At 45.2% G+C, this 22,480-nt stretch overlaps 1 protein-coding gene across 6 annotated transcripts in view; it reads left to right on the plus strand.

Annotated features, from left to right (window-relative positions):
• DGKD (diacylglycerol kinase delta) overlaps positions 1 to 22,480 on the plus strand; it is an 81,285-nt gene that overhangs the window by 50,882 nt on the left and 7,923 nt on the right. For all 6 annotated transcript variants that reach the window (XR_010918146.1, XM_067538814.1, XM_067538816.1 and 3 more), the window contains 17 exons: positions 26 to 134; positions 953 to 1,092; positions 3,769 to 3,853; positions 4,496 to 4,590; positions 4,697 to 4,796; positions 4,964 to 5,237; positions 8,374 to 8,535; positions 10,126 to 10,254; positions 11,604 to 11,700; positions 12,889 to 12,999; positions 13,760 to 13,856; positions 15,194 to 15,301; positions 16,601 to 16,714; positions 17,204 to 17,338; positions 20,680 to 20,831; positions 21,824 to 21,935; positions 22,085 to 22,177. Coding sequence is in view for 5 of the 6 variants with exons in the window: in XM_067538814.1 (XP_067394915.1) it covers positions 26 to 134; positions 953 to 1,092; positions 3,769 to 3,853; positions 4,496 to 4,590; positions 4,697 to 4,796; positions 4,964 to 5,237; positions 8,374 to 8,535; positions 10,126 to 10,254; positions 11,604 to 11,700; positions 12,889 to 12,999; positions 13,760 to 13,856; positions 15,194 to 15,301; positions 16,601 to 16,714; positions 17,204 to 17,338; positions 20,680 to 20,831; positions 21,824 to 21,935; positions 22,085 to 22,177 (2,113 nt within the window). In the remaining variant the exon portion in view is untranslated. The remainder of the gene's footprint in view (positions 1 to 25; positions 135 to 952; positions 1,093 to 3,768; positions 3,854 to 4,495; positions 4,591 to 4,696; positions 4,797 to 4,963; positions 5,238 to 8,373; positions 8,536 to 10,125; positions 10,255 to 11,603; positions 11,701 to 12,888; positions 13,000 to 13,759; positions 13,857 to 15,193; positions 15,302 to 16,600; positions 16,715 to 17,203; positions 17,339 to 20,679; positions 20,832 to 21,823; positions 21,936 to 22,084; positions 22,178 to 22,480) is intronic.

Genomic DNA, 22,480 nt, shown 5'->3' on the forward strand with positions numbered 1-22,480 from the left:
CCATCTGTTTTGTTTCCCTCTGCAGTTTACGTTTATTCCAGAAATTTGACACTTTCCGGATTCTGGTTTGTGGTGGGGATGGAAGTGTTGGATGGGTTCTGTCCGAAATTGACAGCCTCAATCTTCACAAACAGGTACCTGCTCAACCAAAGGGCTTGTCCATGTGTATGAACGAAGAACAGACAGCAAGGGGTGAAGAGGACTCTGATCAGACAGAAATACAGTTGTGCCAGAATTGAAGCAGCTAAAAGCTTCCCATAGCTGGTGCTCTTGCAGTAACTTCTGCTGAATGGGGCCAGGCACTGGATTAACAGTGACCCCCCTCAAAGCCAGTCCTCCTACACAGTTCCATCCTATGACAGCCAGGTATTGGAGTAGCTCTGAGTATTTGCTCAGTCTGTGCTCCTACACCATTCCCTTCATAGATTTCTGCAGGGAGAGAGCTGGAACTAGCTCCCAAAGACCAATGCTCCTACTCCAATCCTTTTAAAAATTCTAGGAGAGGATGTAAGTTCCTTTGGTATCAGAGTCCAGGAATAGCCAAATGCTTTCCTGAAGTGAGTGTGCTGTGTTAAGTCTGGAATATTTCTCCTGGAGATTCCCATGCCATTCCCTTAAAAAGGCAACAGCACCACCTGGTGGTTAAATGAGACTGTTGACCTCTGCCTAGCTGTTGAAAGGTTTTCTTTGTCATGAATAGGTCAGGAGTGTCATTGGAATCTACTCTTTCCATTCACATCTTAAAAAATGGAGGGAGTTTTCTCTTAAAATATACTTTTTTTGGCTGTGGTTAGCCCTAGCTTGCATCCTCTTTATCATATGACTAGTTTTCTCTCAGTGATTGATCTCAGCTGGAAATCAGAAACATTCTCCTCAGTGTTATTTTTGGATGGATGGGGCTTGTGTTTTCTCTTTTGGATATCCATATTAGTCTTCTTTTCTCCTGATGTAGTGCCAGTTGGGAGTGCTGCCCCTGGGTACAGGAAATGACCTTGCCCGTGTGCTAGGCTGGGGATCTGCTTGTGATGACGACACCCAGCTACCACAGATCCTGGAGAAGCTGGAGAGGGCCAGTACTAAAATGCTGGACAGGTGAGTGTCAGCCCAAAAATGACAACCCTCATCCCTGAATCCAGTTCTACCCCCAGACTATGTACTAAGCTCTGTTCTGAGACAGCAGCCTCCCAGGATAGTAGTATAGTTCCTGACACTTATCTGCCCAAATTACTAACTAGTTCCACCAGTGGTTCTCCATTATACTCTTGCCCCAGTTGTTATCAGGGCAAGGCATTCTTACATTCCTTATTACCCCTATAGAATAATTACACCTGCAAGAGGAAGGGTGATCCTCTGACTCCTAGGAGATACTGTGCAATATAGAAGTGACTAGTAACACCTGTCTAGAGAAAGGCCTCCTCTTACTACCTATAGTTACACATGCATCTATGATTATTGTAAAATGAGTTTGGTGGTTTCAACCTAGTCCCAAAGCACTACACAGTTGGGTACGGATGCTCAGAGGAGATCCAGGGCTGCAATAAAATCATAGTAGTTAGGTATGGCAAGGATCTGTTATGCCATTTTGTCCATCCTCTTCCCTGTCCTGCAGTTTACTCTTGAGTGTTATGTGCTGTCTAGTTGCAAGTGATTCTTCTCCATCAAGAAGTTGGATAGTGGAGTTAAGATAGTGTAGTGAAACAGACAAGGTCCCCAGTCTCTATACTCTAGAAATTTTGTCAGCTTAACTTGCTGCGTACAATCTGTGATTTTGTCATAAGGTGCTCACTCAGGATTTGAAATAGCTTTCTTATGTCTGAATCAAAAAGTAAAACTGAAAGCTGAAAATGCACATCTGTACTCCTACTATTTATTTCTAGATCAAGCTGACATTTAAAATGTTTCTGCAGCAGTCTTTGGGCAGTTGCACCATGGCAACTCTCATAGCAAACCCCGCAGGGTATTTCTGCGAGAGAAGGTGCAGGTAGCAAATAAGAAATACTAGAGACATTGGAATGGAAAGGGATGCTTATTAGGAGGGTATCACTCATTCCCTTCTCCCAGTTCAAACCTCTTTACAGGTAACATGCTTTGACACTAAGCTCCCTTGTATTCACAGCCTACACACTAATATGATAACCTATGCACAAAATATGCCTTATGACATATCATTTGAAATCTAATAATCCTCAGGTCAATAATATCTTGGTGAAATGTATGTAGCAATATTGTATGTAAAGTTGTGAAATCCCTCTGTATGATGTTATTAGCACATGTTCAAAACCAGACAGCTCTGCCAAGGCAAAAGTTGTTAAACAGGTCTATTCTAAACAAAGGAATGTGTAAAGACAACGAGAGTTCTGTGGCACTTTAAAGACTAACAGATTTAATATTTGGAGACATAAGCTTTTGAGAGGCTAGCTCTCTTCTTCAGATGCAGTAATACAAAAATAGGTAACACAGAGGTATCATATAGAAATCCAAGTGCATTGAGAACAATGATACCTCTGTGTTACCTATTTTTGTATTACTGCATCTGAAGAAGAGAGCTAGCCTCTCAAAAGCTTATATCTCCAAATATTAAATCTGTTAGTCTTTAAAGTGCCACAGAACTCTCGTTGTCTTTGCTGTATACAGACTAACACGGCTACCCCTCTGGAACTAAAGGAATGTGTGTTTACCTCAATTTACATATAAGTAGTAAACAGGTCCTCAAAACAGCAAGGGGAGGAGATGGCAGGAGACAAAGCAAATTTGCATTTCAGCAAACACAAGTGAGAAAAAAGAGCAGAGAGCTGTTTTTGCCACCAGACTCCATGTTGACTTCTTTACTGCTTGAGTAAACTTTACTTTGAAGAGTAACCCTTAGAAGAATCAATTTCAAAGGTCACTGGACTATAAAGGAATGAGGTGGAGAACCCCAAGGGGTTTCTCTCTTTCACGTATGAAGACACCAGCACCTTTGAGTCTCCAGGAGAGATCCTGACCAAGGAAAGAGTCAGTCACCATCTTGCTGGAACACTGTGGGTGAGAAAAGCCATCTTGAACAAAGCCTTGAACCAAAACTTGCTAGATGAAGTTTGAGTTTTAGATGTGTGTTTTCACTTTTATTTGCTTGTTACCGTTTCTAACATTATCTCTTATACTTGAGTTCACTTAAAATCTTATCTTCTTTTGTTAACCAACGTGTTTTATTTTTTAATCTAAACCAATCCAATGTTGTGTTTAACCTGATATCTGGTAACTCCAGTTAAAGTAGCAAACTGTTGAATATTGACTTTTTCCGGCAGCAGCGAACCTTCATATCTGAACTGTCCAGGAGAGGACTGGACATTGAAGAACACATGTTTTGGGAAAATTCAGGACTGGGGAAGCCAGAAATGTGACTGGTGTGTTGTTGACAGGCTGTTGGGGTCAGAGCTGCTGGACCAACACCGCAGCTATACACAGACGCTCAGAGTGTGACCTGTATGCTGGTAGGCTGTTTGTGAGAGGCCCAGATTGGGAGCTAAAATAGCAAAACATTGTGGAGGACCAAAGGTTATAGGGCAGGCAGTGACACAACCCCCCACTGATCTGGATTGTACCCCAGAATGTGACACATGCATCTAGGAATGTGATCTTTTTTTATTCTGAATGCACATGTGCACAACTCTGAATACAGCTCGGATAAAGAGCCCTTTCATTCTCTATTAGTCATCATTTTGTATTTCTCATATAGAGGAGGCCAAAAGCTGGGTAGTAACAGTTTCAATGGTTTCATTTCAATAGGTGGAGCATCATGGTGTATGAAACCAAACTCCCTCGTCAGGCATCGACTTCCACAGTCACTGAAGATTTCAGTGACGATTCTGAGGTACTTAGCCAGCTGCAAAGGGTTAAAGATTGGGAGGGATTCAGCAGCAGGTTAGGCTCAGACCAGACAAGGGAGCGGGCTATGGAGAAGAGAATTTAAATGAAGTGGGCTTGGGCTGTACTCCAGAGGGTGAAGCGCTGTAGAGAAGGATGCGTATTGGGCTGCCCAGCTCTCCTAATGAGGTGTGACAGGGTGCTACAGAGAAGGGGAAGCTTCAGTATAGGCAAGTGAAGGGATGTAGCGTCAGATAGGTTAAGTTGGAAGTTATAGTGGCTTTTCCATACCCTGCCATACAAGGTGGCATGCTGAAGGAGCTGCTGAAAACTGCACAGAAGTCATAAAAACCAGTGTTTTCTATTCCCAAGTGGATAGTCCTGAATCTCAACTTGGCACCATATTGATAGCTGTAGGTTCAGAATTAGTTTCCTGATCAGACACTGGTCTGGAATGACTGACTGTGGTCTGTACCATAGAGTTCTGAAAGTAAACCCAAAGAAGATAGAGTGAATAGAAATCATGACTCTGCACCTTAGGGTGCACTATGGGAAACCCAAGTATAATGTACTATAAGGTAACCCTGGCCATGGAGCTAGGTGCACCATGGGAACTGTAATCTAACAGCTTGTTTCTGGCTGTCATCAGGTGCAGAAGATTCTCTTCTATGAAGACTCTGTGGCTGCTCATTTGTCCAAAATCTTGACTTCTGACCAACACTCTGTGGTCATCTCCTCGGCAAAGTGAGTACATCCAGCAGAGCCCAATGCAGAGGAACAAGGGGGAAAGTCACCCTGAGAATGGTGGGAAAACCTCTGAATGACTGTCTTGCCTGCCTTCTTTGCTTAGGGTGCTTTGTGAGACAGTGAAGGATTTTGTGGCTCGAGTAGGGAAGGCCTACGAGAAAGCGACGGAAAGCTCGGAGGAGTCGGAGGTCATGGCCAGGAAGGTATGTTGGGGAAAGAGCACTTCAAATGTAGAAAGGAATGGAGCGAGCCGTTCTGCTGTCAGAGAGAACCAGTTGGCACCCGTCAGTTAACCCAGTACAGCAGCAATCCAATAGGCTGCCCAGATCCACTGGTACAGTACTGCACAAACTTTCTGTTTAACCTGCAGTGCTGTGTCCTGAAGGAGAAGCTGGACTCCCTTTTGAAGACATTAAATGATGAATCTCAAGCCTCTTCATCTCTGCCAAACCCACCTCCCACCATTGCCGAGGAGACAGAAGATGGTGATGGATCTGGCAGTGCTTGTGATTCTTCTAGCGACCACTCTATGGGATCATCATGCACTGCCCGTCCCCAGATATTCCGGCCTCGAGAGCAGCTAATGTTGAGAGCCAACAGCCTGAAAAAAGCCATTCGTCAGATTATAGAGCATGCAGAAAAAGGTATGTGGTGGAGAATCATGCTTGCAGTTCATTGTCTGCTTTTGGGAAACGTTCATTGCCTTTATTCCAGGGAGGAGCAGGATTCATGATTTAACAGCAACATTCCTGATCTATATAAAATCTAGTAAACACATATGCATTTTTCTCCATACAAAGAAAGGTTTCTATGGGATAGACCTTCCACCACTAGGCCATAAATTAGAAAATCATTGCCATCTAATGACTGTTTAGTGGCTGATGTTAATCAAAGTGCTATCCTCAGTCTGGTGCCTGTTGAAGTGCCTACATCAAAGGCATATAGTAAGAGTCCTATCCTCTCCATCTTCATATCACACTGTAAGATTCACTTCTTCAGTAAAGCATTCCCTAAAGAACCAGAACAGAACCAAAGCTAGCAGCTGTGGCAAGGCACCTCTTCCATCTTGCCAGGCTTAGCCCTTCCCCTCTGGTGGTGACAGCGTCTGTGGTAAATCAGCCCCACTCTGGACAATGTTTGTCTTCCCACTCTGGGTTTATTTATCAATATTTTCAAGGTAGGCCTCAGGGCAGTCCTTCTCCTAAATAAGGAGTCAGTTTGATTGTTTCCCCCCATAGGAAGGAGAGCAGTCTCTCACCGTAGAGAAGCCTTTCTTCCTGCTGCCACTAGCCATGTACCAACTTGTGGCTCCTCCCTCCCATCAGGAGAAGGGTTTTTAAAGGTTTCAGGCAGCCCTTAATTCGACCCAGGTGTTCCTAGGTCCCTAGTTGACCTGAGGTGACTTCTTTTCAGCTTGTAGGGGAAAAGGGCCTTTATCAGTCTAGGGCTAATATACCTGCCTTCAATGTCATGGACACATCTGTACATGCTCGTGCGCCACACTTTTCAGATCCTCATCCTCAATTCCTGCCCTGATGCTAAGTGATGGGACCTTTTGCCATCTCTTGAGGGTGAGAAACCCTGGTGGGCCAGTCTGTATTCCACCTTGGTCCTACAGCCTGCCGGAGTTGTTAGTTGGTGGCTCCTTCATGGAGCTGTGAGCATGGGAGTGTACCAGGCACAATTCAACCCCATCCCCTGTCCTTTTTGCAGTGTGATCTTATCTTGAGCATGCCAAGTTGCAGCCCCTTTCCTGGCTCCTCCTGACCCTTCTTTTATGGTTCTGGCTGCACTTTTCCCTGCATCTTCTAATTACGCATACCCTATCCATGGCCCCATGAAGTCACAAGACTTCCTCGTCAACCTCCTCCTGGTGATGGCCAGAGTAGCCACCTGTAACACTAGGGAGAAGATGTTGGCCGAAGGGATGCTCTGCAACTGTGGAGCTTATTTCCATTCCACTCTTTGCTCATGCATCCAGGCAGAGTTCCTCTGGGCCACATCCACTGCCTCCCTAGACACCTTTGAGGAGCAGTGGGTGCTATCTGAGGTTCTTTGCAAGTTCCCTTCAGGTTCCCTGCTTTTGATCCTTTGACCCTTATACCTGTTCCAGTTCTCTCTTTTGTTGTCCCCTGTATTTGTTTGAGTCCAGGGCTCAGTAGCTCCTCCCCTTAGGTTGGGGGCGGGGCCTTCAGTTTCCCAAAACCCAGTAAGACCATTACAGTTGTTCAGCCTGGCTTTATCATACAGCACACTCCAAGGTAGAAGGCAACAATTAAACCAAAGAGTAGAATGGCAAATTGATTGGCCTTCTGTTCTCCACAACCCATTTACAAGGTATAAATACCCTCATTTGAGGTGCTTTAGAAATACTTTAGATAGATTAGATCCAAAACCTAGCATCATGGTTGACTTTTAATTGGCACCTGGACTGACTGTTTCATACTCGTTAGACTCACTCTGTGCTCACTGGCCCTTGGTAGCCCAACTCCAGAGGAACACTACAGGTACCGGGCCTGTGACCCATTCCCCTTCCCTTGTGTCCCTTCAGCTCAAAGTTCCATTCCCTTCAAAAGTGTCAAGCAAAAAATCCCACAGATTTTAGTCTCAAACCCCAGTTGAACTGAAAAGAAAGTCTTTATTGGTATATTACAGAAGGGAGAGAAAAGCATAAAAGTTAAAGAGATTTAAAGTCTGTGCACACCTATGTGAGGACAATGGAAAGCATCCTTAGACTTAGCACTAAGCCTGAAGTTACAGATCATTGAAATATTACATGGATTTACAACTTTGTGGTGGTGTGTGTGATCTCTGTCCTTTGTCCAAGAAACAACAAAAACTGATACTGAAAGGCTGTCTTTTTCAAAGAAGGAGCCTGTTAGTTCCACCCAGAGGAAGTTTTGATTTCTCCAACCATCCCTTGAACAAACTAGTTACATTACCTTTTGTTAACATATTTGACTAAGTCCTCTGTGCTGTTTCGTTTCCAAACACACACATCAAATTCCTTCCTTCCTTTCTTTTTATTGGTTTGTGCCCTAACCCTCTCTTTTCTCCAGATGATACCAGTGTTGGTGCCCACTTCAAATAGCCTATTTCATTGTCATTTTTGTTGTTTGGCTGACCAAACAAATATCTGACATGCATATGAGTTAGTGTCTTTCTGTTTGGCTAACAATTCCAGGGAACACCTCATGCAAATCATTTACATGTAGGATAGCTCAAATGAGAAATATGTCCTTAGGAAGCATAAATACAGTTATGGCAAGCATTAAAGTCGGACAGATTTTTTCTCAGCCCATCCCAGCTCTCCTGGTGGTGGTCTCAGCAGAAAGGCCAAGAAATGAGTAGGCTTGGAGACTAAAGTACCTTTACCCCAACAGCTGAGTCCTCCAGGTCAGAGCTGAGTCATGTTAAACAGTGTGGGAATGTCTGCATTGTCCCTGCCATTCACTGATAGATGAATTCAGCACCTTCAGAGCCCTCATCCTACTGTCATTTAAGTCAGAGAGAGATTTGTCATTGACATCAATGGGAGCTGGATCAGGCTCATATTTGGTATCTTTCATGAATACTAACGTGGGTTTTTTTAAGTAAGGTGTTCTGTAGATTGCCTCATTCAAGACCTTGGGGTAGCTCTTTGGATGAATTCCAGTGTGGGAATCTAATTTTGGGGCAGTGTTATATTTTATTGATGTGCTGTTTGTCAGCCTGCCTCCTTCCCTGTGTGCTCTCAAGACAGAGCTGTAAGACACGTCTGATTTCTCTCTCTCTGTCCAGCTGTTGATGAGCAGAATGCCCAGACACAGGAGCAGGAGAGCTTCATCCTAGGGCTTTCTACCTCTGAGGAGGGGAAGGAGCTGAGGAACGAGGATAAAATCTCCCTGCAGTCATCGCACGGTGGCAACTATGGAGTTCCCAAAGGGAGGAGTCATCAGAAAGGTACTGCTGTCTGTTGGGCAGCCCAGGTTACTGCATTTGTACAAGCACTAGGATTTCCTTCTCCATAGGAGCTTCACAATATTTTTGTGCCTGTCCCTTCTTAGAATCTCTTTTCCTCCAACGTGAAGTTGGTGATAGTTCTGTAATCTCGCATCAGACTTCTCAACTTCTCCATGCTGAAATCCCTTTGCCATACAGTCCCCTATCTGCTAAAAGAGGAGTCCTCCTCTCAGATCTCTGAGAGTTTGGTCATGATCTCAGTGTGTAGTTTGTAGGATCCAGGAGCTTTATTAGCCATATGGTGAATGTTGATACTGGACACTTTGTGATCAGTGTGGATACCAGTGAGACACGGTACGCCCGATTTGCAGATCAATAAGGTTTAATGTGCAAGGTTTTCTATAAATATACTAGTTAAATACAAAGCCTAAAAGCAACTACAATATATCATACTCACTAAGCTTGGAGAGCTAAGCAGTTACTCAGAAGGCTGTATACAGGAACGGCTTTCTTCAGGGGCCCCGCCAGGGAGTCAGTGGATCCTCTGGTCCAGCCAGCAGCACCTCCCACAGAGTCTGGTGTTGATGGAGCGCCCCTTTTGTCTAAGTGGTGACTTCTTATGCTCTTCCATAAATAACCTTCATCTAATTATCTCTCTCATTATCATATATGCTAATTGCTTACATTGTGTTTCCACCCTTAACTATATTTCATTCTCACCATGATAATTGGGGTCGTCAAAACAACATCTGGTGATAGGAGTGGCGGAGTAAAAATATGCTCCTTGGCAATAAAATGGTGTACCCCCAGACATTCAAGGATAACTTGTTCCCATCTCCGTTATCTATGTGCAGCTGCAAGCATACAGTATCTGTATTTTGTCTTATTATGTGCTGTGCTATGCAGAAATGGAGACATCTATAAGGTTATTCAGTCTCTGCCAACTGGAAGATGTCATGCTACAGGGGTCAGAATAGCCAAACAAGCAACTGAAGCTATGCTAGGCCTGTAGGACAGTGGTCAAGCAATTCAAATTGTACTGGGCCTCCAACACTGAAGCAACAGCCAGTCTTCTCAGTGCTCCCAGTTTGTGGGGTTCTAAGGTGTCTTCCACTCCACTCCCCCTCTGACATTTTTTTGTTGGACCCTGCCTTCCTGCACAGATAATAGAGCAAGCAATCAGTTTGTAATCACTGTTAAATGAGAAAATTGAAAGAAAGCCCTGTTCACTACAAAAAAATTCAGAACTGACCTGGGTCTATAGGCAAATACACATCATCTATTTTCTTCTGCAGTTGAAGCCAGACCTCTCTCATCTCCATTCCTAGTATTAGTTCCAGGTATTTCTGTACCTCAGCACTGGTATCAGGTGTTTACGTGTCTGTCCGTTGCACTTGGGCCAAACCTTTTCGTCTCTTCATGACTCTGATTCTGTCTCTCCTTGTAACTGTGCTTTGTATTGTCTGGAATGTGTTGATGTTGAGTGAAGTGTAACTTGCTTTCTGTCCCCTGATCCTTAACGCTGGTGTGTGCTTGTTTGAGTAATACACAACGTTTGTCAATTGCAATGTTTTGTGTTGTATTTTGTAGTGTCCAAACCTCCTTGTGAAAGGCTAATAAACAAAGGAAATTTGTCACTGGGCAGCTCTGCATCTCTTCCTCCCCAGACAGGAAACCGTGACAATCTGCCAATGCTCAACACAAAGATCCTCTATCCGAGTGAGTATATCACCAACCCCTTCTCATTCAGGCAGCTAGCTGAGCTGGGGTGACAGCAGTATAGCCTCAACTCTCCAGCTGAGGGCATGAAATGTTTGTCTGATATCTGTTCACACAGATAAACCATTGCCAGAGCCAAGTTAGAGAGAAATCTGTTCTCAGATAACTTCCCAACAGGCTTGAACAATGAAGATGTTGGGAAAAGATTATAATTGCCCCCAGCTGAGACTGAGACAGATTTTATGGATGCAGTGCAGAGACAGAATTTAGGTGCTGATTATTACACAAAGTTCACAGCCTCTACCTAAGTTTAATAGTAGGCTGATAAAATGGTACATCACTGTAAAATTCTCAGTACAGTGCTAGAGTCTGAGTTCAAGGGAGGGCCAAGAGTAAAGGTGGGCATTCCAAGTCATGGCTAAAGTCCCTGGCAGTACTTTCAGTCTCTCGTTCTCTTCTCAGATACACTGTAGCTGTTTCATCACTTGGTGTTCTTAGCAGGTCACTCACTGATAACTTTTACACCACAAATCCTGACTTGTGTAATTGCTTTGTTCTTGTCCAGAAACAGTTGGGGTCACTTTTTCCCTGACAAAACCTGGCACTTCTTGGTTGCTAGCTGATAATGTGGGGAGCAAAGTGCAGCAGCTCCTGAACAGAGTGATGTGCAGCCTTGAACCCCACTTCTGTCCCCTCAGCTTAGTCAAGCAGAGATGCTGCACTTCTTGCCCACAGCAGCAGGAAAAACTACATGCAGTAAACTCACTTCAGTACCCTCTTCCCCATGCACATATCCTACCACACCCAAACCAGCAGAGACACTTCTACACTACCTTTCCACCTCCTTTACAGCCTGATTGCTGACTGTCCTGTTAGAGGGCAGGAGAATGTTCTGGAGACCTCTTTGTTGCTGAGTGCTGTACAAACGGAGACAAGTGGGCTTTTTACTTTGCCTTTCTCCTTAAAAAAAAGAAATGAAAAACAAAAGATAGATTCCCCAACATAAAGGGTGAGTGTGTGGAATCTGCTTTTTCCAGAAAGAGCAACAAATGATGACAGCCCTTTTCTGGTGCATTGTAATGTTTTTATATCGAGTAGAAGAATTAACACCTGTGTATGGACCCAGTGCTGTTTAGGGCTGAGCCCTGAGACTGGTACTTGTAATATGTCTGATTTTATTGTTTTTCCATTGTTCAGTGCAGATGAGGGTAAATGTCTCATATCCTTGTCCTCTTGGCTCTGGGAATCAATAGTTGTTCTTTGCCCATTGTTAACATGCCTTGGTCTACATATTTAATAAACTCCATGAGATTCTGTACATACTATTCCCTCTATATTTCCTCCTCCAGATATTCGTGCTGGTATGTCTGGTTCTCTGCCTGGGAGTTCGGTCATCAGCCGATTGTTGATCAATGCAGATCCATTTAACTCTGAACCAGAAAACCTGTGAGTATGCAGAGGAACTGGACAGGAACGAATAGTTCTAGATGATCCTTAGCATCAGTAAATTATGGTGAGGGAAGAGGGTTGATTTTGAGAGTTACTTGGGGATGTAGGCAGCCCCAGGATAAGAGATGTGTAAATCAACCCTCCCATGCCAGATGCCAGTGTGGGAAGTCAGTTATCTAGGTGTATGAGCACAAGGAGTCAATGCAGAAGATACAGGTCTTCTTGTGAGAGAATCTAACCAAGGCCAATCTCCTCCCCAGGACCTGGAGATGTGAGAGAGTGTGTCTCTCTCCCAATTAGTGTGATGTGGGCAAGGTCCAGTGAGCTGTTCAGCGAGCTAGACCTGAAATCTCCAATAAGGCCCTTTGGATTTTGCAGCAATCTGTGAATTGTGCAGCAGCTTCACTTAACTTCATTCTTAACTGACTGAGCTGTGAAAGTGACAAATACAATCAGCATGCAACCCCCCATGTGTTGTTTGTCCACATAATAAATCACCTTCATTTGTCTGTGCCTCTAAATTTCAGTTTGTGTGCTGCAGGTTGTTGTGATGGCTTTGTCTGACTAAGCTGTACAGGGGAGAAACTGGATGGTTTGGCCGCGGCTAAAGAGATGTTTGGGGCTTTTGGTGTCCAGACAGGGAGTGGGAAAAGAGTTGGAACTGTGAGATAAACCCATTTGCTGGATGTTTCTGCTCAAATATCTAGCAGTAAAATAGCTAAGTATTGACATTTAAATCGTCATCATTAGGTTTCACTTCCTTGAGATGAGCAGTTGAGTTCACTGAGTTATTGTTTCAGGCTCTCTGTTGAGTCGGGCAGATATCACCTTGTCAGTTATACTTTATTCACACTTGTGAGGTTTTCTTCATAACCATAAGGGCTAGAAATGTAACATTTTTTAAATGAAATGTTAGACTATTGAGCACAGTTCTCTGGCATGGCAGTGGATTCAACCGCAGATTTCAAGGTCAGAAAATGGCAGAATCCACAGGACCTTGGACTCCCACACAGTGTATCCAGATGGCTCTTTATGAAGTTTCCTAGTCAACTCTCAGTAGAGTACAGAAGATCCTGCTGGCCTCTTTCTCTTTCAACCATCTATGTGTGAGGAGATGTGGGATGGCTGAGAGGGACGTATTAGATATAGGTCACTTTAAAAAATGTTTTTTCTTTAACTTGACAGAGAGCGTTACACAGAGAAATGTGTCATGAATAATTATTTTGGAATCGGATTGGATGCAAAGATCTCTCTGGACTTCAACAACAAACGTGATGAGCACCCAGAAAAGTGCAGGTAGGTCAGTTCTTTGGGAGGCAGATCTTGGGTCTTCATGGTCTATGGTGACTGCATCAGAAGTGATTACAGTTTATCATCTACTATGGCACCTTGAAGCTGGTCATATGAAACTGCCAGAGGTAGCTTCACCTTGATTCTGTAGTTCCTATTCAAGAAAGAATAGTGGCAAGAGGGAGATTTTACTTCATAATTCAAGATGTTGTAGATAACATGGGAGCTCCAGGTAGCTAGCTCTGATATGGATACAGTGGTTCAGGTACTTACTTTGTGACTTCACTAGCAACGTTTCTCATATGGCTGCCTTTTAGCTATGAAAGAATTGTGCCCCAACTTCAAATGCCATGGAACCCCACTCTGAGCCTGCACCCTGCCCTATAAATCAGTTATATAGTTCTACAGTCTTCAGGATGCCTGTACAGAGACAGGGTCCTCCGATCAGCCTGGGGTTAATGAGTTTTCTCTGTCCTGAGCAAACATTCAGCAACACTCTTTGCTCAGTGATGTGTATGACTGGTTGCATCTCCGCCTTGGGAGCATCTGCAAATATTTCTGTTTCATTTTTTTTTTCAAAGGCAGCCTCTTTTCAGAATACAAAGGGAGGGAATTTCCAGTGCTTGTTTCTTCTGTAAGAGGAGGACTCTTGTTTTTAGGGAGTTGGGAGGTATCATTGAAATCATCTTTTCTCATAATTTAAAGGTAGATGACAGTGCCTTATGCTGACTGTTGTATCTCTTGTTTCTTTGTTTTCCACTCTTAGAAGTCGTACTAAAAATATGATGTGGTATGGAGTGCTTGGGACCAAGGAGCTGCTACACAGAACGTACAAGAACTTGGAGCAAAAAGTCTTACTAGAAGTGAGAAAGAAAAATGCTCTTGCATGGTTAAATCTCTCCTTCTCCCAGCCCAGTCACTTTTTACTTTTTGGCTTCTGGTTTGGGACATTTATTTTAGCATCATTTATCAGTCTTTCAACTGAAAACAAGCCCTCCGGCATCTCCTTCAGTCACCTTGAATCTGACCCAGCCTGTTGATTCTAATGGAACACTGCCATTTTCAGTCCTTAGGATTTCCCCCTCTGCGGCACTGTCAACCCTCAGCCTGAAGAAAGTAGCCTCTCTTAATATTAGGAAGATATTCCCATTCTCCACAAATAGAGTCCTTGCTAGTGATAGGAAATTACATTGTTTTAGAAAATGTTGACTAACACACTGTTAAGCCAGACTTAAGGATTGTTGTGTTTAACGTTGTGTCTCCTCTAAACACACTTGTCCTTATCTACATAGGCTGTCTAACATTGCATTAGTTAAAACATGTTCTGTGGGGGTCAGATTGGGAAAGAATGTTGATGGTGCTCTTCTAGGCTCCCCTCACAAAATTAGCTCCATCCATATGAGTTGTCAAAATGGGACACCCACCACTTGCAGCAAATTATGCAGATGTTCAAAATGTGATTGTAATGCCATTGGCTTCACCAGATGCTCAGAGCTGGGCCCCCCCTCACTTGGGACTTCAATGTGCCCATGAGCTCTGCTACATTTCTTGGGCGTGGCTCCTGCTTGATTGGGGGGAAAAAGGACGGTATCTCCCAAACATCACCTGCTTGTGGCACCAAAATGAAACATCACTCATGGGAAATTATGCTTCTCCCTCTTTTTTCGCACATGCGGAATAAGTAGTTAATGTTTACATCTAAACTGTCATCAACAGGCATCGTGAGTTAACATCTCAGTGAGATGAATGTGGCCCTTCACCACCTTAAGAGCTTTTATTCCAGGCTGTCTGTAGACTCCTCTCTGCATCAAATACTCTGTTATTTTTGCCACCATAACAGCTGGAGACTTGCTTTCTCTTTTTGAATAAAAGCTGAGATTCTGGAGAGCAAGCCAGTCACTTCAGAGTGGTGCTGGTATAGCATATAGGCAAGTACCAGCTGTTTCCGAGCCCTGATGTTATAACTTGATGTAATTTCCCGGTGTAGACAAGGTCTGTAGTCTTGGGAACTCATCCATTTATGCAGTCAATGTGCTTCAGTGCCAGCCCAGTGCATGTGCCCTTGACAATATCTGGACAATATTCTACTGTCTTCAGCAGTCTGGATAGTGATGACTGAGTAATCTGGAGAGGCTTTAAAATTGCTGCCTGCTAACATCACCACAGATATAAATGTGACATTATCTTCTGTTCTGTGCAGTGTGATGGGCGTCCAATCCCTTTGCCCAGTCTTCAGGGAATCGCTGTACTCAACATTCCCAGCTACGCTGGGGGCACTAACTTCTGGGGAGGCACCAAAGAAGATGATGTGAGTATTCCTTGAAGGTGGCAAATTGAAACGCAACACATTTCTTCAGTATTTACTGTTTAGTGCAGCAGTAGCACCTGAGGACTGACAATTGGAACAAGAGCGTGTCTGGCTGAGACAGCAGTGAACTGAGGGGGGGAGCAGGGACCCGGGCACTGGCCTGTAGTGGGGGGCCAGGCTGGGCAACCGGCCTTTCACAACACGCAGGGGACAGGGGCGCCGGCCCCTCCGGCCCCTCCCCACTCCCTGTGCATTGTGAGGGGCGAGCCCGGCGCTGTCCCCCACAGGCCAGGCTGCCCTATCTGAGCCACTCTGGGCTGGAGCGGCAGGTAAGTGTGGGGCACTGGGACTGCCCTTCATGATGGGCGGGGGACGCAGGAGGCTGAGGGGTGGCTGCTCCTGCTCCTGCGTGCCCCTCCCCCTCCGCGCGTTGTGAAGAGCCGGCCTGGCCCCCCCCAGGTGGCAGGGGGTGAGGCCACCCCCGTCTGAGCTGTGAGGCTGGAGTGGGAGAGGCAGGCACTGCATGGCAGGTAAGTGCCGGAGGGGGAGCAGAGCCAAGCCTGCATTTGCGGGTTCCCCCCAGGCCTCACGCCCCCGGCTCCCCTGCAGGTACAGACCCCCCTCCCTGGGGCAGCTGGGCGGTGGTGCTGGGACCCCTCCTCCCCTGCGGGGGCATGGGGGAGCGGGAGGCAGGAGGGGGTGCAAATGCAGGCTTGGCCCCCAGGCACCAGAGACCCCCAGTACACCACTAGGCTGAGATTTCTCTGGGAAATGTGTGGCTACCCAAAAGTCAAACTTCAGCATCTTGTCAGCCACAGGGATTCAAACTGGAGCTAAATCCTATTCCAATCCTGACTTTCATGAAGCACATTAGATGAGCTCTGGGATGCCCCCTATATGGTTCGTCTGCTCTCAGAAGGCCTGATCTAAAGCCAATTTAAGCTAATGATAGGTTTTCCATAAATTTCAGTAGGTTTGCATCAGGCTCTAAAACTTGTTTTGACCTCAAATAATGGAGATAATCCAGTCCCATAAGAAGAATGACTCCCATGCTGTGTAGAGGTTTGTGTGTACGAATTATCCCTTAGCTGTCTTTGGAAGCCTATTGGGAATAGTGAGGCTATTTTTTCTCCTTCCTGGATCACTTCAGAGTCCATGTTGCAGTCTCATTGCTTCTTATATAGAGAATAAACAGCAAAAGTTAAAATGGAGCCCCAAACCTCCATCTGTGGGAGGGAAGGAAACTCTCTAACAGAGAAATATATCACTTGAATTCTCTCTCCCCTTGTGTCTGGTTAGACATTTACAGCTCCCTCCTTTGATGACAAGATCTTGGAGGTGGTAGCAGTGTTTGGTAGCATGCAGATGGCAGTGTCACGAGTGATTAATCTACAGCATCACCGGATTGCACAGGTATCTGTTGCTCTTGTGATCTCCTTGTCCAACCTTATGCCTTCCCTACCCAGAACACTTGAAGGCTGAAGGCTGTGATGTGTTTCTGCTTGCTTATCAATTTAGTCCCAGTAGGATATAGAATGCAAAGCCTGTGGCTTAGATTCCCCTATTCCTGATGTGGGGACCTGCAGGCATCAGGTCTAGTAGCTTCAGATGATATTGAGCATGTTCGCTGTGATCTGAGTAGATTATGGCAGTTCAAATACTGACTAGCATAGCAATCCATCAGATAACCCAAGGCGTCATGCACCAAAGGCCAGGCCACAAAGGAATTTGCCCTGCACAGGGAGAATTGTGTGGGTGAATCAGGTGGTCCAGCCCCACCAGCAGCAATTAGAACAAGGCTGTGGGACATAGGGAAACATGTTGAGAGGAAATGTATACACCACCTCTTATCTTTTAGTACTTTTTATTTTGGGACCTATTTAATGCATTCATTTCTTGCAGTGTCGGACAGTGAAGATAGCAATCCTGGGAGATGAGGGAGTGCCTGTACAAGTGGATGGAGAAGCCTGGATTCAACCCCCTGGTTATATTTGGATTGTTCATAAGAACAGGGCACAGACACTAACTAGAGACAGGGTAAGAGTAATCCTCCAATACAGGACGTGTACAAGAGAGACATCCTGTAATACTGTAGCTACCCCAGAGGAGGGATGCAATAGTCTGATAGACTCTGTAGGGAGATGTACATATCAGGTATGCAGTATATACTGTTACACACATAAACATGCACACTTCAAAGAATATTGGTAAGTTTGCAAAATCAAGCATTCAGAAAATAGGAAATGCTAGAATTAAGGTTGTCCTTAATTTGGCCCCCTCGTGTGTATGCATTATGATACTGTCTTTAATTACATGATCACATACTATTTTTTCCGCAGAACCCCTGCCTCATTTTGTGCACTGGATGGATGAGACTCAATTAATGAATGGCTATTTAACATTTTGTATTCTTCTCATTGTTCAGTGTGTGGCTCCAGGTCTTATTGGCCAAGCAAAACGAGGTCCTACACTCAAGTGAACAGCATTTATCTGTCTGTAACATGATAACATTTGAATGCCGCATCCAATCAATTCCAAAATTTCAGGGATTGTTCTAGGGATCAGTGGACAGAACCCTATTGATTAGGAGGAAAATTTGAAGGAGGAAATGAGGGCACATAGAACTTCTGGTATCTGGTTAGCAGACTCAGCAGTTTGAGCCAGCTCTGATCAACAGATCAAAGATCCCATTGATGCCAGCCGTTGACACCTTCCAGCATAACAACACTCCCCATCTCAGCTCTGCCCATCCTCCCCATAGAGTTAACATGTCGATCTCCTGAATGTCTTCTATCCCAGACCAAAAGAAAAGGTCTAAGAATGGTGGGGAAGGAGGAGGAATGGGGGCACAAAGAGCCCCTAACCTGTGGGGAGAATAGGGGACTTTTGTCTGGGGGAAGAAGGAATGGTGGGAGCAAACAGAACCCCTGGTGTGGGAGAGAATGGAGGATCCCCTGATACGTGGGGCACACAGAGCCCTGACACCGTGGGGAAAGGTGTGTTGGGAGCACTGAGGAATGAAAGAGTACACAAAGCCAGTGGGATAAGGGAAGGCACACAGAGCACCTGGCATGTGGTGGAAGAGGGAGTGGGGGAGCACACAGAGCCCCTGGCAGGAGGAGAAGGAAGGTACACAGCTCCTGGCATGTGGTGGAGGGGTTTGGGGGGTGCACAGAGTCCCTAGCATTTGAGGAGGAAGGGGGAATGGGTTGTACACAGTCCCTGGCATGGGAAGATAATGGGGGACAATGGTAGGGGGAAGGGGCAAGTGAGGGAATTGGGGGCACACAGAACCCCTGCAGGGGTGGAATGGGGGGCGCACAGAGCCCCAGGCATGTGGTGGAGGAGATTGGGAGGTGCACAGAGCCCCTGGCACAGTGGAAAGAATGGGGGATGATATGGGGGAGGGGAACATGAGGGACACACAGAGCCCCTGCCAAACAGGGAAGAGGGGCTGTGGGGAATCCCTTAAGTAGAGGGAGAGGGGAGAGTGGTGCTGAGCTTGCCTACCGGAGCAACAAACTTCCATCTTCTGCCACAAATGAAGCAGGGGTCCTACAAAAAAGTCTATTTTACTACACAACCCTGAGCCATCCCACGGAATGAAGCAGAGAAATGGTCCTGTGGAAAATTAATATGTGATCATGTAATTAAAGACTATATCATAATGCATATGCACAAAGGAGGACAAATTAAGTTTGCACAAGCAACCTTAATTCTGGCATTTCCTAACTTTTGAGTGTTTGACTTTTAATGTTCTTTTAACATAGTTTTGTGTGTAATTTCCTAGGGTTTTTAAAGAAGCAAACTGAAAAAACAGTTCTAGTCTGTGACATCATTTGACTTCGATATGGGTCATCAGCAGGGCTGAAAACTTCAGATCCCATCATGTAGACCTCTGCCACTTGAGCTCACAGAGTAACTGATAGCAGTAGTAGGTTGTCATCCTCTATATGAACCAACTTTAGAGGGGGATGGAGAGACATACTTTGGTAGTGGGTTTCACAGATATTTGTTAACAATAGAGAAACGGTGAGACTCAATCTTGGGTTCCATTCTAGGCTCTGGAGAGGAGTGTGCTCTAGTGGGCTCTGACTCTTCTGTCCATTCCCCCAAGCTTGATCTCCTCTGCCCCGTCCCCACCAACCTGTCTCTTCCCCACCTCTGGCTTCTTGTCCCAATTTCATTCTCCTCACTTAGCCAGTCCCAGGCTCAATTCCTCAAGTTTCTCATCCCAGTCTTAGTCTCCTTGCCCAGTAAATCCTGTCCTAGTCTCATCCTTCCAATCCCAGTTCTCCCCCCAGTCCCAGTTTCTTGACCCAACCATTCCCGGTGCCCTACCATCCAGGCCTTGCTCCTTGTCCCCAGTCTCCTTGCCAGGCTAATCTCTGACCCCCACACCTCTCAGCTCATCATCTAATCTGTCTCTCTTCTCTGGCTTCCAATTGCCCTCCCAGCCCATGTTCCCCAGCCTCATTGGCTCTCTCTCTCCCTCCTGGACTCCTTGTCTAATCTATATCTCCCCCACCCCCAGCTCCTTGTCCCCATCTCTTTGCCTAGCCAGTCCCTGTCTCCACAGCTCCTCATCTAATTTGTCACTCCCAGTCTCAACCCCTTCCCATTTTCCTCCCTGATTCTCCCAGCCTCCACCCTAGCTTCCCCCAACATTCTACCCCCTGAGGTCAGGTTCTAGTCCCCACATTAGACAGCTTCCTTCTCCATGCTGCCTTGCCAGTAAGTGGGTGGGAGGCTCACTCCCTGTTCTTCATTCTAATACCTGGTCCCAGAACTGAAGTTGCAGAGAAAGCCCTGCTCAGTCCCAAGTTGGATGGAATCTTCAGGGACTTTACCTGTCAAGTTCTAGCAAGTATCTACTGAGCATATGCGAACTGCATTTTTTTCAAAGGCTTATAAATTGGCCAGATCTAGATGGATTTTCATGGGGAAAGCAAAATGTTCATCCCTGACATACAGGCCATCCCCTGTCAAATTTCAAGTCCCTGCTCCAAAGCATGGGGATGCTAGAGCTGCTCCAAGAAAAGGTGACCACAATTCTTTAACATGGCCAAAACAAAGCATTTTTCCCTAAACTTGTTCTCAGGAACATCTGAAACTGAAATTTTCCATCACACAAAAATGTAGTGAGCTTGAGACTAATGTCCAGCATGGAAAATTTCAGCCCGAACATTTGTCAAAGTTATAAGCAACTGAAAACAGGAAGATCTTGTAACGGGGAGTGTCAAACAACCTTCATAATAGGCCGTGCTGCCAGCCCTGCCTCTAATACAGACATGCACAAGTCCTGTGGGGAGGCTTATAGAGTAAACATTGAAATGCTTTCTCTGGGAGATTTGCAAGTGCATTTTCCATGTTTTTAGGCATTTGAGAGCACCCTAAAGTCCTGGGAGGACAAACAGAAGTGCGAGTTGCCCCGGCCCTCTTCTTTCTCCCTGCACCCAGAGATCATGTCTGAAGAAGAGTCTACCCAGATTAACCAGTTTGGTCAAGCAGCAGGAGCTCTGATTCACAGGTGAGACCCACTTCTTTTTCCCCAGGACTCACAGCTCTTCTATGGCATCTTGTTCCTCTGGGCTCATGTGGAGAAGCCTGAGGCCCCCTCCTGGCTTCTGAGTGTGGTGCTCGTTGTCTCACACTCTTTTCTTACACAGCTGTCTGTCTTGTCTGATCACCTGCATACTCATCTGTATCGCTGAGACTAGCTAGAGCAATGTGTAATTTAATCGGCTCACTGTGCTATCCCAAATGCTTTTAAATTTAAATCTCCAAAATGAAGTTTCTTCTGTCACCATGGACCAAATTCAGACCTGGCACAAGCAAGCACAGCTCTCTTTGTTGCTCCTTTCAGGCCTGAGCTTGAGATTATATTTTTAAAGAACATGGGGACTTGTGTTCATCTGTTGTTCTAGCCCTAGAAATTGCCAGTGAATTTATCAAAAATGAAACAGCTGCTTCTTGGGGAACTAACAAGACTTGCTGGGGACCTTTAACCCAGAACCACAGCAGAGTTTTGTGAAAGAGGACTTTCACACACATACGCACTCTTGCACTCCTTCCACAGGTGTCCTGTTCACTGATACTAGCATTTAGGAGAAAATGCACAGAGAGGAACACCACAAAAGTCTTATGTGAACTACCATATGCATAGCTGCTGCTAAAATCACAGCCTATTTGTGGTCTTACTGTATAGGGCCATATTTTAAACTCTGGCCCTAAGTTGTGCTTTGTGAAAAAGACTGTGCATACATGGAGTTGTGTGCACAAGCCTTGTATTTGTGTATGTAATTGCATGTATGTATTCATTTTCAGGCACAATTTAGTGCCAAAGTGTATAAATTAGTTTATTCTTTTAAAAATCTCTTTGAACATCCAAGTACAGGTATTGCAATCAGTTCAGTTGTCCTTGATCTGGTAAGATGTGCAAGGGTTGGACTATGCACCCAGAATGTCTTTGGAATAGAAAAGAATGAGAATCAGCTGATATTGTCATGTTTCTCTCCCCAGCATTCGGGAAATAGCCCAGTCCTGTCAAGACATGGAACAGGAACTTGCTCATGCAGTCAATGCCAGCTCCAAATCTATGGACAAAGTATATGCCAAATCCAAATCAACCGAGGTACTTTTAGGCAGTTTGTTTCTTAAGCTTTGCTGCTACGTTGTTACTGTTTTATGCTTGGTTCATGTTTGCTTCTCTGACATGCTTTTCCCTCTAGCCATTTGACTGCTGTGTTTTCTGGCCCTCACACATGTTTATTGTTGCCACAGGGTCTGAACTGCAGCCTTGTTGTAGAGATGGTGAATAATGTTAAAGCCCTGCATAGTGAGACAGAGCTTCTGCTGGCTGGCAAGATGGCACTGGTAAGGAGGACTTAACAGGAGGAAAGGGCTTGTAGGTAGTTTCCCTCTGTCTATTACTTCCTCTGTTCTCTCATTGGCCATGGCATCCAGACAAGATCTTGCTGACCCTTGGACTCTTTGGCTTTGTAACAAGTCAGTGCAAACTTTACCAGTGGATTTAAGATGAATAAACAAACTGTGCCGTCCATTGCCTCTGTCATTTGGTAACGTTACATATTAAATGACAAAATCAGATTAGTTAGCTTTGAGCTCTAGTTCCCTGAGCGGGATGAAATTTAATAATCTGATATTGTCTAGAAAGGG

The sequence above is a fragment of the Emydura macquarii genome, unplaced genomic scaffold, assembly GCF_026122565.2.
Source record: "Emydura macquarii macquarii isolate MOO-44397 ecotype Brisbane River unplaced genomic scaffold, CSIRO-AGI_Emac_v2 contig_499, whole genome shotgun sequence".
Classification (NCBI taxonomy): Eukaryota; Metazoa; Chordata; order Testudines; family Chelidae; genus Emydura; species Emydura macquarii.